Consider the following 16,329-nt stretch of genomic DNA (forward strand, 5'->3'; position numbering starts at 1 on the left):
TTACATAGCAAATAATGAGCACTGCACACGAAGTTGGGCATATAAAAGACATCAGTCCACTAGAATTGAGAGGGAAATTCAATAACGTGGGGACTCTCCTCTGCAAAAATGATGTGATATTATGTGTTTTCATATTACAGGGTAAAATCCATATAATCAATATGTTGATGTGTGTACTAAACATGCCTCTGCTGTTTTTTCTTTGTTTTACAGAGATTGAGGCTAAGGAGGCTTGTGATTGGCTTAGAGCAGCGGGATTTCCACAGTACGCCCAGCTCTATGAAGGTAACACACACACACACACACACACACACACACAGTAGTTCAGCATTTACCCAGTTGCCTTCACACAAAGACTTTCCCCTTCAAATCTCTCCTTATGTTCACTCCTGCTTCTCTCTGTTTTACTTTTTCCATCATCTCTATTTCCCCCTTTTTTTTTCTGCCATCCCTCCGTCTTCGTATCCTCGTCTTCTGGGCCGCTGCGTTCGTTCTATTTCCAGGCTTCCGTTCCTGTCCAGAGGGAGGGGTCATGGGAAAGGCCTTGTTATCACTGCTGGGACTCTCACAGCTTCTCTCTCTCTCTCTCTCTCTCTCTCTCTCTCTTCTTTCTTCCACCTTTCTCCAGCCTTCATTTTCTTACTATCTCTTTCTTTCTTGCTTTTCATTCAGTCTTCTTTCCTTCCTTCTTTCCTTCCTTCCATCTCTCTCCACCTCTGTGGAAATCCTGCAGGCGGTCACTCATGTGATGATCATCGGGTCTCATACAGTTAAGGCACAAACAGGAAATGGCCCCAGTAATCTACGAAGTAGCTCTTAAAATCCAGCAGTCCTGCTTTAGCAGCACACACACACACACACACACACACACACACACACACACGCTGCGCTGAGAACTGCTCCAGTAATGTGGGGTTATGGATGCCGGCCTCTGTGGCTGCTCCTGGGTGCACATGATGCCTGCAGGCTGCCACCACACACATACAGAGAATCACCAAAATAAAAGGCTTGAGTCATTTTGGCATTGTGTGGAGTTATTTTTGGGGTTTAAAAATGTGTGTGTTTGTTCTGTAAACTTCATAAGCAGATGACAGGTGTTAACGGCAGTTGCGCCGTGCTTCACAGACTTCATTAACGGTCAACCGGCAGAGAAAACTGCTGTCTCCTGTCAGTCATTAACTAACAACACTCTTTTGTTCTCTCGTTTTCTTCTTCCTCTCTTACAGATTCCCAGTTTCCAATTGACATTTCCTCTGTGAAAAGGGATCACGACTTTTTGGACCGGGATCTGGTAGAGCCTCTATGTCGGTAAGGACACAAACGCACATGTTCATACTGTACACTTCTACACCCACCATACACATGCAAACCTCACTATGGTGTGCACATTTAACAGCAGTAAGATGACAGATTCCTTATCTCGTCCCCCCCTCGGTTCTGTACTTGTCCCTGCGGCCTGGCGCTAGCCGCTAATCATTAGATGTCTGACCCCGACCCCTAATGAACTCCCCATCCCTGTCTCACGCTCAGACAGCCCAGGCTTTGATCTGGCCACCTCCCCTCCCCTCTGCCACGCTCTGATCTCCCATTCAAAGAGCAGAGACCCTCAGGGGGCACAAAAGGGGGGCTGATGGGTGAAGGGGAAGGAGTGAGGGGATGCCAGTATATTCTACCAGATGGCTTTGAATGTGTGTTTTAAGTCCCTTCGCGCACCTCTATGATCTTTTTGTTTCACATCTCCCGTTCCTCTCTTCTCATTGAAGTTTTCCCGGCTCGCACCATAATACCCCTCTTCTCCATTCAGTGTCAATTTTGGCAGCTATTTTAGATTTAGTCTTAGGCTTAAGACGATAATGCTTGTTAGTTTTAGTCACATTTTAGTCATTTTTATCCTTCATAGTTTTAGTTGACGACAACTCAAAATGTTTCAGTCCAGTTTTAGTCACCGAAAAGTCATTAGATTTAAGTCAAAATGTTGGGTGTGGTAATTATAGCGTTAGTGATTCCTAAAAGCTATATTGTGAGAGAATACGATTCACACCCCCTGAGAACTGTCTCAGAAGCTGTAAAACACACTCATAATGAGCTCCCTTTTGTTCGTGCATCACTCTTTTTGGCTGGACCGCAGAGGGCCAGCCCTACAAACACAAAAGTCTACCACTGAGTGACTGAATGATGAAGTTACAGAATTTGGTCGGCCGACTCTTGGAGTTTCCTCAATGGTCGTTGCTCTTTCAAAATGAAAAGGCGCAGAACAGTTCTTTGTTTAAGTTTTCTGGGGAGCGTGTCAGCGGTTCAATGTATCATTACATAGTGCTGTTGTTGTGCATGTGCTATTGTTTATGTTTGCTTACATTACGCTTTGTATTGTGTCATTGTGTATTCACATCAAGCGCGAAGCAAATTTTTGCCGCTCTTTCCTCAATTTCCTCTATCAGCCATGGAAGAAATAACCACTGTTGCTGCTTTGTAAATGTTGTGGAAGTTCCAGATATGTCAGAAAACCAAACGCCGTCGTTACTGGGTTCATAACATCACCCGGCGGCGAGCTGTATTCACATACAGTGCCATTTCACTGACTGTATTTAGCAAGCCACACCTCGTTACTGCGGTATGAACCCAAAATATATATATAACAGTATATATAACATATACTCGGTTTTGACCGAGTCTTGTTCCAGAACTGTTTACATTTTAGATATACTGCTACAGTATATGCTTGCTATACTACATAGTGTATGGAGCATAGACTCTAAATCTTTATGGATATATTCAACCAGGAAGAATAGTTTGTACCATCCTGCAGCAGAAATACAGGGTGTGGAGGCTACAGTGGCTCCATCTGTATATTTTCCAACTCGAATGTTTACTTACAGCAAGAAAGACAGTTGATATGACAGCTTGCTGGTTCCTATTTTTTCCTGGTTTATATGTAGCAACAAACAATCCCCTGTCTGTTTGTATGAGAGGACAAAGAAAGTAAACAAGTGAACAAAAGAGGATTTCTCAGTGTGCTATTTAGAGGCTGAAATCTTTCAAATGACAGAGGTCACGAGCCCCAAAACAATGTTTTTAATGATCTTGAAAGGCACCAACAGTGACACCACCCTTGGAACCAGCCGCTGTTCACATCCCCTGAGTCGCAGAAGTGGGGGAGAAAGTGGCTGGGAGGGATGGGTGCAGACTGCACTGAGATGTTTTGGTTAAAGGAGGTTGCCTGCAGTGCTCCAGATCATGGAAGTGGAAGGGGGGGTGGAGATGGGTGACAGATGAAGGGAGGAAGGAGAGAAGTGGAGGGGAGGAGCCGGCTGTGTTTCGGGGGCAGATGTGCTCCTTGAGGGTGAAGATCAGTCTCAGCGGGGTGATGCCAGAGAACGACAGGGAGGAGAAAGGAATAGAGTGAGTGTAATGAGGAAAGATAGAGTCAGAAAACATCAGAAGGAAAAGGAGACAGTGGCAGCGAGGGATAAGAGAGTGAAAATGAGAGAGTTACAGAACATATCCAACCTACCAGCTCTAGCACGTTTATCTGACTGTGTGTTTATGTTGCAGACGTCTAAATACTCTGAACAAGTGTGCCTCCATGAAACTGGATGTCAGCCACCCCAAGAAGAAAGTAAGACACTCTTTTACCTGAAAAACAGCATCTTAACAAACTCTTTGTTATTGACTTGCTGATGCTTTGTCGGCTGTCATGATTAGACACAATATCTTTGTGGAGGATTTTATAGTTTGATTTTTGTTCATTACTTGTCATAGAATCTGTGTTTGTCTGGTCAGTGTACATCTGATGCAAATGTCACCATTTGATTTGATGTTGATTATCTCTAGTGTGTTTGGTCCAGTTGATTTAACCCTCTGAGACCCACTATAGACCCGTTTTTGTCTTTTTTAGGGGGGTACAGGGGGTGTTTAGGGGGAGATAGCAGGTCAACAGTAGATGTCACACAGAAGTGTTGTACATCATCTGAAAGCTGGGAACCTGAAGATTAATTCAACATGCAGCTCAGCATTGTGTGTCAAGTTGTTCTAGTCATAAATATGAATGAATTAATTAAAATAAAATGTGAAAATGTGTAAGGGTTTAGAACATTATGATAGAAGTATATGATGGTCATTCCCATGCTCTATTATGTCTCATAAATTGTTGCAGCAATTTTGGAGTTGATGCCATTTGTTACACAGATTTGGTGCTAAATTTAACCATTTTTTACCATTCGAGGATTGATAAAAATGATAAATAATCCCTCCAAAATACCACATTAAGACACCAAGACCTTGAGGAACACCACAGAAAAAGCCATGCTGTGATTTGGTATCAAAAACTTTTGACATTTGGAGATTTCTGCAAGAATTGGATTTTTCAGTGATTGGAAGGCGAGCACTTCTGTTATGTAAACTGCTCAGAAACCCCCTTATCATCAGTATAGCTAGGAAAGCCATCCATCCTCTGAATGTCCTAGGTCTCTAGTTTGTGGCTGTAAAATTTCACGAAGCTGTGATTATCCTAGAGGTCACCACAGGTCATACAGCATTTTGAAGAATCTATACAGTATCGCTAAACATAATATCGAGATACCCATGTGTATCGATATTTTCTTACACCCCTAGTTTGAACACAACAGATAATCTAAATCCTATGATAACTCTTATGTTGTAACTCTTTGTGTTGCAATTTTCTTGACCCCGTAATACCTCCTTTATTGTTCCACAGGGTGATGACTCCGATGAAGATGACCCGTTGGCTATCAGTAAAAGGTGGACGTTCGAGTGGAGCAGCCAACGTTGGTCTCGCCTGCACGACTTCTTGTTGGACAGCACCAATGACAGCAGCCCGACTGGTCAGGGGGATGGTCTGCTGCACAGCACAGTGAGCAGTGAGAGCGTGCTGACGGACCTGAGCGAGCAGGAGATCGCAGAGATCTCCTCGCTGCACAGCGAGGACTCTGCCTCCGCCATGCCCGACTCTATATCTATGGCGTCTCTCTCCGCTTCCTACCAACCGCCCAGGGATCTCTCACACTACAACTCCCTGCCTATCAAGAGCGGTCGATGTGGGCAAGGAGGGCGGAGTAAAGCCAAAGATTTTTTGCGTCGCATGGAAGTAATGCGCACTTGGGGGCCGTCGTCGTCGAAGCGGAAAAGCACAAGTCGCAGGCCGCCGCTGGTCATCAGTGGGCCGGTGTTACATGGCGAGGAGCCTCTCGCGCTGCAGATACTCCAGTGTACTCCCATTAGCCAACTAGAACAGAGCCCTCAACAAACTGATGGTGACATTTCCTCTGTCTGCCTCACCAATGATTGTAAAGACCAATCAGCGGTGAGCGTGAGCCCCAGCAGTGAGACTGTGGCGCCCAGTGTGATGGAGCCCACTGTGTGTACAAAACAGCGCACTGCTAGCAAGAGAAGCAGCATGTATCTGGAGGATATGGAGCTGCCTTCTCAAGGTAAGAGGACTGAAGGACAGAGCCAGTTTGGTAGAAACCAGTTTCACTCATATGAAAACCTCCTCATTCACATCCCCAAAGACCATAAACCAGGCACCTTTCCAAAAGCTCTATCCATAGAGAGCCTGGCGCCGTCCCCTGGTGACGGGAACAATGGTGTCCGAATACGGGGCCAAACTTCTCCACACAACAATGGCATGGGTGAGCCCTGGTCTGGTAAACCTCTGTCCAAGCCCCCCTGTCCTGGAGCTCCACGGGGCAGCAGGGTGAGCGTTTATGACAACGTCCCGGGCTCCCACCTTTACGCCAGCACAGGAGACCTGCAGGACTTAGAGAAAGAGGACAACCTGTTCCCTCACCTAGACGACATCATCCAGCACGTCAGCGGTTTGCAGCAAATAGTTGACCACTGGAGCCGCTGTGTTCTGCCTGAGGGTGATACGGGGGAGGGGGAGGTGGAGGAGGACGGGGAGGGCAGGACCACCCCCAGTGAAGGCGAGAGAGACGGGGTCTCCTTGAACGACACCGATTCGACAGGAACCAGTCGGGAGAGGCGGGACTCTGGAGTCGGGGCCTCGCTGACGAGACCACGGTGAGTAGCTGTTCAGGGGTTATGATAACGGTATACTCTCCAAAGTGATTGCTGAGATCTTGGAGCACGCCGACGTTGCTACAACAAAGTCCAACAAGGCAAGAAACGAGCGGTCAGACAGTCAGGCAGGTTGTTAACAAGCCAACAGTAAAGCCTGATCATCTAAACCACTTTATTTGGAGGTAAAAACCAAAAGAGAAGATCAATAATAATCCTTCTTTGCACAGGAAAACTGTGGAACTGTTCCTTTTATATACCACCATCATCATCTTTATGAAGCTTTCTGTACTTTAGATATACAGTATTATATATGTAGCCCTGATATACTATCGGTGCATATGTTTAATATAAAATATATTTTCGTACGGATATTTAATATTTGACTGACTATTTGCAACAGGTGTGGTATGTCAAGTGTACTTGTAGATGCATTATGGGTATTTAAGATGATGACTTTCTGTACAGGATCTATCTGTTTTAATTCTGCTAGATATTTCGTTGATCCAGCGCCCATTCTATCGGACACTGGATGTGTGTGTCTTTTTTATCGTTTGTTTTTATTACAGTTAGGAAATATGGTCAAAACAATGATAAGATAATAACACCCAAGTTGTAATTATCCTTTAGGGCTTTTACATTGACTGAATCACAATGTCTCTCTCATTCTTTACCGGTATTTTCTCCCCATCCCAGTCTACGATGGCCCAGTTTCAGAACCTCTGATCATCTCAACCAGCCAGCATCTTCACTGCAGATCAGCAGCCAATCAGCGGGCCAGCTCAGCCTGCTGCAGAAGTTCTCACTGCTTCGCCTCACCGCCATCATGGAGAAATACTCAATGTCTAATAAACATGGATGGACATGGTGGGTGTACGCTCACAGCCACACACATCGTCCATATGTCTCTCTCCTCTTCTCTTCAGTGTGGCTCATATTTCATGCATTCATTCATAATTCAGGGGAATTTACAAGGTGTGATCTGATCTGTATGTGTGTGACAGTTTAACACAAAACCTACTTCATCTACTACACTGATAGTGGCTGCTACGATGGGTTCATTCATGAATAAAATCAAAAACCTGACTCCAGATTCTCAGACGCACAACCACAAGCCAACAGTCGCCGTGATCCGCAAACACAAGCACATCCTTGTGTTGTTAACGATCACTCATGTTTGGTTTTATTATCCCCGAGAGGGAAATTCTTGTTGACCAGCATGTACATGAAGGGAAAGATAATGAAAGCACAGGCCGCTCTTTCTCCCACACACTTCCCTAATTGTTTTCTGTCTATCGCTCCCAGGTCTGTGCCCAAGTTTATGAAGCGCATGAAGGTGCCAGACTACAAAGAGAAGAGTGTGTTTGGCGTTCCCCTCATCATCCATGTCCAGCGCTGTGGTTTTCCGCTCCCTCTGTGTTTACAGCAGGCCCTCGGCCACCTCCGAACACACTGTCTGGACCAGGTTAGAGAGGAAAAAAGCATTTACAAGAATCTGTGCATTTCCTCTGACCGTAGGGCTTCCATGTCAGGATACTATGGTTCTTCTACTTCGCTACATTTCAGATGGGAATATTGCACGTTTTACTCCACTACATTTATCTGACACCTACAGTTACTAGTTACTTTACTAGTACACTTTATATTAAATATGATGAGCTTATAAAATGTAATAACCAGTAATTTCCAACAGTTTAGGCTTGTGATGCCTCACAAAAAAGCAGTACCTGGTTGCTGGTGCTAATGCTGGTTGTTTAAAGAGGACCTATTGTGCTTATTTTCAGGTTCATACTTGTATTTTGGGCTTCTACTAGAAATTGTTTACATGCTTTAATGTTCAAAAAACGCTTTACTTTTCTCATACCGGCTGTGCTGCAGCACCTCTTTTCACCCTCTGACTGAAACACTCTGTTTGAGCTCGTGCCCACCTCCCTAAAAAGCCCAGTCTGCCCTGATTGGTCAGCTGGCCCGATCTGTTGGGGTGGGTGAACTGAACAAAACTCTTTAGACTCTGCTCCAGCTCCGCTCTAACTAGCTTTGTTTGAGGGCGTTCCAAACCAGCTGTGTTACTTGGTGACATCACCACGCTACGGAAGAAAAGGCAGGACTTTAAGCAAGGAGTTTCAGGCAGTTCAGGAGCAGTGTTTCTGTGGTGGAGAGGAACTCCCTTTGGGCTTTGTAACTTTGCAGACCTTTTACATGCACACAAAAAAACTATATAACACACTAAAGGAAAAAGAAAAAGCACAAAAGCATAATAAGTCCCCTTTAAATTTCAAATATGAGGCAGCCGACATAGAGCAAATTGCCTTTGTGTCTTTTCCATCGTCCTTGTTGGCTTTGTCTGACTCTTCTTTCCTTCCCGTCTCAGGTGGGATTGTTCCGCAAATCTGGCGTGAAGTCTCGTATTCAGGCTCTGAGGCAGCAGTGTGAGCTGTCCCCCGACTCTGTGAGCTACGAGGACCAGTCGGCTTACGACGTGGCCGACATGGTCAAGCAGTTCTTCAGAGACTTGCCAGAGCCTCTGCTAACAAGCAAGCTGGGGGAAACCTTCCTGCATATTTACCAGTGTAAGTCGCCTCAGAGCTATGAATGCTGAAGTCATCTGTCTCAGAGGATCAGCACACTGTGTCGTCTGTTTCAAACTATCACAAATGTGATTTTTTATTATTATCATGAAATGTATAGAATTCGGGACACCTTTAATTACCATCAAATAAAAAGTTCATTTTTAGCTACTTACTGTATGTATGATTTATGTTTATGAAATGTACATATGAATACTAGAAGACTACATCAAAGATGGGATGTTGGGGACTGCGACTTATTCCTCCTCACTTCCTCTTTTCTTTTCCCTTCAGATGTCCCAAAGGAGCAGAGGTTGCAGGCCGTCAGAGCGGCTATTTTGTTGATGCCGGATGAAAACAGGGAGGTTCTGCAGGCGTTGCTTTACTTCCTGCGTGATGTCACTTCCTTGGTGGAAGAGAACCAGATGACGCCGATGAACCTGGCCGTTTGCCTGGGACCTTCGCTCTTCCACCTCAGCATACTGAAGAACGAGGTGCTGTCACCAAGGTGCATTCACGAGCCGATGAAATACACTGATGCTCACATTGAAAATCGCAACGAGTGTGTTGTTATAGTGAACAACTGGGTTGACACCACTACGACGAGCTGCAGGGACTGGATCAATGAAGCATTGTGTGTGATTAATCTGGGGAAAATAGCGTTGGCCGTGCAAAATAAATGACAACATGGGGTCTAAGAGAAGATTCTATCCTGATTATGTGATTTTAGATTCAATTTAACGCCACATTATTCGTTACATTTCTTTCTTTTTGTTTTTAAAATATTTTATATAGTCATTAAAATGTAAATAAAGGTGAATAGTTAATAGAAAACAGCTCTTACTACTGCTACTGTATAATTATTATCATGGTGTCCTATTTCCCTCTATGTAATTTGCCACCATGACAAAATCAAGGTTCTCGCTTTATTTGTGTATAAGAACTCCTTATGATAGAAACTTTTACCTCAACAAGTACATTCTTATGTCCGTCTATGTAAATGCTCACATGATTTATATTCTGTATAATTTGTATTCCCCAAGGTCAATCCAGAGGAAGTACACCACGGGCCGCCCCGATCAGAAAGACCTGAGCGAGAACCTGGCGGCCACCCAGGGCCTGTCTCACATGATCACTGAGTGCCAGCGTCTCTTTCAGGTCAGGACTTACAGCAGTATTTGAGTGATTATATATTATCCATATATGACGGGTTAACTGCTACTTTTTAGGATTGTTTCCATAAGAGCAAAAAAGTATAAATGACTGACATAAGTTGTGCAAATCATTGTGTTGAATGCACGACCACGTCTTAATATGTGACATTAAAGTGGCAGTAGGCAGTAGATCTTTAGCATCATTGGGCAAAAATGTCATAATAACCTTTCAGCATATTGTAATTCAAGTGTTCTGAGAGATAAATAGCTCTCATAGACTGCAGCTGTACAGCAGACCTCAGATCAGCTCTTACTGCTTGTTTTCCTCTGGTCTGTGAAATCTTGCAGATGCCGTCATTTGATATTAAACTGTTCCACTTTTGTACAAAAAAAACTTAAAAGGAGCTGGTATGACATGTTTTCAAATCATCAGTCATCTCAGTGCATATGCTGTTACTCCAAAGGCAAATGGACAACCCAATCAAATTGCACAAGGTCTATTTTCTGCTTTAGACATGGTAGTACTTAGGCCTGGGCTGATGTGGAGCGATGTGAAGTGATGCACGTCCTCTGGCTGCTCCCCCCAGATCCCAGAGGAGATGGTGACCCAGTCTCGCAACTCCTACATGGAGGCTGAGCTGATGGTGCCCCCGCTGGACGAGCTGGGCAAGGCTCACGAGGAGGAGGTGGATGTGGACGAGGAAGAGGAGGACGAGGAGGGATCCTATCACACGCACCTAGAGAGGCTGGTCCAGAACCTGCTGGAAGAGGCCAAAGATAAGAGCAAAGGCTGGGTGTCTCGCTCCACCACTGACCATACAGAACTGGCATTTAAAAAGGTATGTGGTCATTGAATTTCTGGAATATCATTGGATTTTGAGAGCAGCAGGAAAGAAAGAACAGAAAACAGGGAATATCAGCATCTTCATAAATGCATTTGAAATTATTATACTACTTGTTTAGCTTGTTTAGTGAGACAAAAAATAGGAAATTAAAAGAAAATTCACTCACATACATTTTCAAATTATACATGATCAGATACGGTATGAATCCCTTTTGTACACTGTCACAATAAATCGAACCCCCATGATGTGTGTAAGGTGGGAGACGGTAACCCTCTGAGGCGTTGGCGAGCGTGTGTCGAGGTGCTGGCGACTCCCAGTGAGGTGCTGCAGCGGCTGATGAGAGAGCGCCACCTGTGGCAGACTGAGCTACAGCAGGAGAAGGTCCTGGAGACGCTGGATAAACAGACAGACGTGTACCAGTACTCCTGCCACAATATGGCGCCTCAACCCAGCTGTGACTACGTGGTACTAAGGTCAGGATTCATGAATTTACAAATTTGCATGCTTTGTGTGATTTGTTATCTATCTACCAACAGGATATGAAAAGAATGGGCAGCTCACAACATGTATTTTGTATATCTGTTACTTTTACGATGGCTATTACTATTCAAAACAACCTGCTAAAATATTCCTTAAAATAACAATTCTAAAATATCATACTGTATAAAAAGACGATTGGTTGATTAGACCAGTGGTTCCTAACCTTTTTCCTTAAGGGACCCCTTTTCTATCATTGAGTAAACTGACAACCCTAACTAAGTGACATATTTTATGGACATTTTATATTATATTCAATGCACAACAATAACAGCACAGAACAGCTGATAAACTATAATTAATAAATTAGTAGTGAACCCAATAACTGAAGGACGTTTGTGTAAAACAAGCGATTTGGATGAATTTTGAGCTGATTATTTCCTGTGAATATTGCATCAGAGATGAGTTTTCATGTTATTTTTTAGGAAATTTTAATACAGTTCTCTGTTTGTATTATGTATTTTTTTTTATTTTTTAACAATCATTCATACTTAATAAGCTTCTTTTTTTGATAAATTCAGCGTTTTCTTTTCCCTGACGTTGGCCATTGTTCTATTAGCTCTTTGGTTGTTTTAACTGCGTACTTCTCTAATGTAGGACGAGGCTGTTCAGCAGAGAGGGAAGGCTCTGTGAATATAGATTGTGTTCAGGTCTTCCCCGTGCCCTTATCCTGTTTATATCTTAAATAAAAATCCAAACTATAAAAATAATAATTTCATTTAGTTTTCTTCAAAGGAATGAATGAAATGCTGAGGTATAGGACAACTGTATATTTTTGACCCCTAAAAATCAAGAAGACCTCGTGACACCCCGTGAACCTTTGGTGACCCCTAGTGGGGGTCGGGACCCTCAGGTTGGGAACCAATGGATCAGGTCTATCAAAAGACAATTAATTGGCAGCTATTACTAAGTTTATTCAAGCAAAAACACCAAACACGTGACAGTTCCAGGTTCTGAAATGTGTGAATTTGCTTTACTTACTCCAGCTTGCATTATAGTAAATCGAATACTTTTTTGTATTTTGTCAGACAAAACAAGACATCTGATGATACGTGATGGTCATTTTAAATTGTTTCTGATGTCTTATAGACCAGCAATTTATCGATTAATCAAGAAAATAATCTGCAGATTAGTCAGCAATAAAAATAATTATTAGTTGCAGTTATGATAAAACAGTTACCAAACAATATCTCGCATTCCCACATTAAATGCCTGACTGAACTCACCACTTTTCTCTATTTTGTCTCTCTCCACCCCCTCAGATCATGGCGTACAGACCTGTATAAGGGCTCCTGTGCGCTGGTGTGTGTTTCCGTCGAACATGACGACAGCCCACGCATGGGAGCAGTGAGGGGGGTGGTGTTGGAGTCGCAGTACCTCCTCGAGCCCTGTGGGACTGGGAGGACCAGGCTCACGCATATCTCCAGAGTGGACCTCAGGTGTGGGCGGACTTCTAGTGCTCTCAATAATGAAGGTTTTCGTAAACACTGTGATCATTAATGTGTGTTATTTTGCTGTTCTTGTCACAGGGGAAGATCTCCAGAATGGTACAACAAAGCATTTGGTCACCTGTGTGTTAACGAAGCTCAGAGGATCCGCTCCTCTTTTCAGCCGCCGGATCAGACGAGCACTGAGGCCAAGAGCTGAACACACAGAAATCCAGCTTTATCTTGGGTCGCGCTGCCAGAGAGCGGCTGGACCTGAGGACCAGTGAACCCAGGAGGGGAATCATCCAGGCAGTGGACTTTAGTGTCTTTTCTGAGTTTACTGTACCATACTGTACTGAGCTACAGTCATTCACACACACAGAGAAAGGAGAGAGTTTTTGCCATGGATTGCAGCAATTCTGCAGAACAACATATCACTACTTATTTATCTCATAAATAATGATTTTCGGTGCTATTTTGGAGCAGACGTTGGTTTCCAATTCCAAACATGAAACAGCTTATTTGATTTCATTTGAATAGCCATTGATGTTTCATATAATTGGATCATAACCTTGTGCATTATTGGAAGGATGCGGTTGTGCAGACAGAGAATATTATTAATACTGGGTCATTCTCTAAAATCCTTGCCTACGAAATCCAATATCTTGCAAAACAGATGACCTTATAAAACAGCCAGCACCAGAAGGCGTGATCGCGAGATAGTTGCCGTCTCCAACACTTTAATTTGATATCACTATAACTGATTTTATAACATGTAAAAAATGGCATAAAAGTTATTCGCACTTAAAGTAGAATACACGTATTTGTATCAATTACTTTGAGAAACCTATCTTAACACTATCTCTACAGTGGAATATATACAACTAATTGGATTGAAACTGCTCATAACAATTTTTCTTCTCAGATCCATTATTGAATAAAAGCAGGACACATTCACCCCTGATATGCTTTTATCACAGTCAATCAAAAATGATATTAAATAAACAACATATCTGATATTGACATCTTATGCATGTAATAGCCACAATTTTTAATTATTTTGTCCATCTCTTATGTATAAACTAGGGCTGTCAATTGATTAAAATATTTGTGATTAATTGCACATTTTTATCAGTTCAGAATGTACCTTAAAGGGAGATTTGTATCTTATCAACATGGGAGTGGGCAAATATACTTGCTTTATGCAAATGGACATGTATATTACTGAAAATCAATTAATAACACAAAACAATGACAAATACTGTCCAGAAACCCTCACAGGTACTGCAATTAGCATAAAAAATATGCTGAAATCATAACATGTCAAATTCAAGCCCAATAGTCAGCAACAGCTGTCAGTGTGTCAGTGTGCTGACTTGACTATTACTTGCCCCAAACTGCATGTGATTATCATAAAGTGGTCATGTCTGTAAAGGGGAGACTCGTGGGTACCCATAGAACCCATTTTCATTCACATATTTTGAGGTCAGAGGTCAAGGGACCACTTTGAAAATGACCATGACAGTTTTTCCTCCCCAAAATTTAGCATAAGATTGGAGCATTTCTCCTTCCCGACAAGTTATTCCTTAGGTTTTCAAGTTTCATATGATGCCAGTATCTTCACTCTAACTTTAAAACTGAGCATGCTATAGCCTCAAAATCACAAGTTGCGTTGTGTTAAAGAAATTAGTGGCGTTAAAACAAATTTGCGTTAACACGTTATTATCGCTTTAACTTTGACAGCCCTAGTATAAACTAATACTCCTACAAAGCTGTGAACATATCACTTCAATATGCACATTTATAAAATGCATTTGATTATGATCGAGCCTTCCACAGATAAAAGATGCATAAATCCCAGTGCTCTGAAAACAGGGAATGACCAGGACCAGTACAGTATGGCTACATGTCAGCATTATATTGTGAAAAGTGCACAGGAAAAATAAGCACAGGAGGGATCTGGATCACAGAAATGGCAAACATTCACCGGGTCCATAAATGTGCTGTTATAGATACATTGTGTTGGATATCACTGTTTATTTCTCTCACTATTTCCAGTGTTAATTATTATCTAAATGTTATTTTAAAGTTATTATATCGATTTATATTGCACCACCTTTTTTTTTGCTGTCATGCTATACAATGTCTAAGACATGTGACCATTTCACTGCTTCTGGGAAGCATGTTTGAAATTGTGTGTGTTGGTGTGTGTGTGTGTGGGAGTGCATGAATGTGCCCGTGTATCTACATTTTAGATACACGTACAGCCTGTGTTGTAAATACTGTATATACGACGCTCTCTGTGCCAGCAGATAAACATCATAGCTTTTCAGGGTGTTTCCTATCATATTGATATGCTGAAATGTGACACACCATCCCACTAAAGCAATAGCAGACTAAAAAGCTTGCTCTGCCATGGCGCTGCCTTGGCTTTATAGTTTGTTTTTTTTTCGGCTGTAGGCGTTGCTATGGTGTTGCTATGATACAATATCTCTACAGTGCCACCAAAATCCTGCGTGGATGCTGTTTGCTGGTGTGGCATGTGTGTGTGTGTCTGTGTGTGTCTGTGTAAATATGTGTGTATGAGAGAGACAAAGGGTGAGAGAGTGACTTTGACGTGAGTCCTCAGCTGTGTGGGGAGTGGCTCCAAACCTAGCTGAGTAGCTGAGACCAGGGTGGTTATTTCTGACAGAAAACAGAACCATTGTTTCTAAACAACAGAATAAAAAAATTAAAGAATTAAAAAAAACATTGTATTATGTGGAAATGTTCTTTTTTTAATATTACAAGGCATAATAGCATGAAAATAAATGTCAGAAAAATTTACAAAACATGTACAAAAAACGTGCGAAAAAAGTCAAAAAAATGTTCGAAGATATTCGGAAAAAAGGACTGGAAGAGGTCCGAAAAATAATTAAAAGAAAATGTTGAAAAAAAGTCCAAAAAAATGCCTGAATTAAAGTCTGAAAAATGTTGGCATAAAGTGTCCGAAATATGTACAAAAAATATACAAAAACGTGCGAAACAATTTCCACAAAAAAGTCTGGAATTTTTTTGAAAATTACAGAAAAAAGTCAGAAAAAAGGTCAGATAAAAAGCATTTTAAAAAGTCTGAAAAATGTGTGTATATCACACATAATAATGTCCTTGTTATGTGCTTTTGTGTCCACTGAGTGGTGCTGTTGCCCCACTGGAGTCTGAAGGTCATGAATGAATCTACCATGCAAAATGTTTTTAGATAACTTGATTGTATGAAGAGTCATCAGGGGGTTCTCCCTGTGAAGATTTCCACTCTTCTTCCTCTGTGTCCTTTCAATGGACGGATGTAGGGAACTAAACCTCCACAGCTCGGATCAATACTCAATCACATTTACCTACTTAACCGTGTTAGATGGGGACTCTCACAGAGGGCGGTGGAGGTGTTTTAACACAGACGCTGCTCTCCCAGTAAGCCAGGGTGTCTGGTAGTTTTTGTAACAACACAGAGATGACTGAAACATCTAGCTCATTTAACATGTCAGTGATTTTTATCTAGAAAGTAGGGCACACTGTTACAGCTCCTGAATGTCAATGATCCTCTGCACTGTGGGTGTACTTGATACCTCCACTACTCCATGGAGTCTGACAAATGAGGAGCAACATGTTGCAAATTACACTATGGAAAAAAACGATTACTGACAAGGTGAATCAAGCATTGATTTTTCCCAACTGAATCCACCTTATTCCAGAGAGGTAGACTTTCTAAGCAAACATTGAAATTACG

General features: G+C 42.4%; 1 protein-coding gene across 5 annotated transcripts in view; it reads left to right on the forward strand.

Annotated features, from left to right (window-relative positions):
• Positions 1 to 13,724, forward strand: part of LOC119475507 (stAR-related lipid transfer protein 13-like) — a 66,613-nt gene extending 52,889 nt beyond the window's left edge. For all 5 annotated transcript variants that reach the window (XM_037748287.1, XM_037748290.1, XM_037748291.1 and 2 more), the window contains 13 exons: positions 214 to 285; positions 1,227 to 1,308; positions 3,553 to 3,616; positions 4,715 to 6,039; positions 6,733 to 6,903; positions 7,342 to 7,501; positions 8,408 to 8,606; positions 8,898 to 9,111; positions 9,647 to 9,761; positions 10,345 to 10,596; positions 10,858 to 11,075; positions 12,402 to 12,578; positions 12,669 to 13,724. In XM_037748287.1, the coding sequence (XP_037604215.1) occupies positions 214 to 285; positions 1,227 to 1,308; positions 3,553 to 3,616; positions 4,715 to 6,039; positions 6,733 to 6,903; positions 7,342 to 7,501; positions 8,408 to 8,606; positions 8,898 to 9,111; positions 9,647 to 9,761; positions 10,345 to 10,596; positions 10,858 to 11,075; positions 12,402 to 12,578; positions 12,669 to 12,786 (3,167 nt within the window). In that variant the 3' untranslated portion in view covers positions 12,787 to 13,724. The remainder of the gene's footprint in view (positions 1 to 213; positions 286 to 1,226; positions 1,309 to 3,552; positions 3,617 to 4,714; positions 6,040 to 6,732; positions 6,904 to 7,341; positions 7,502 to 8,407; positions 8,607 to 8,897; positions 9,112 to 9,646; positions 9,762 to 10,344; positions 10,597 to 10,857; positions 11,076 to 12,401; positions 12,579 to 12,668) is intronic.
• Positions 13,725 to 16,329: the final 2,605 nt, after the last annotated feature.

This window comes from Sebastes umbrosus, chromosome 17 (genome assembly GCF_015220745.1).
Source record: "Sebastes umbrosus isolate fSebUmb1 chromosome 17, fSebUmb1.pri, whole genome shotgun sequence".
NCBI lineage: Eukaryota > Metazoa > Chordata > Actinopteri > Perciformes > Sebastidae > Sebastes > Sebastes umbrosus.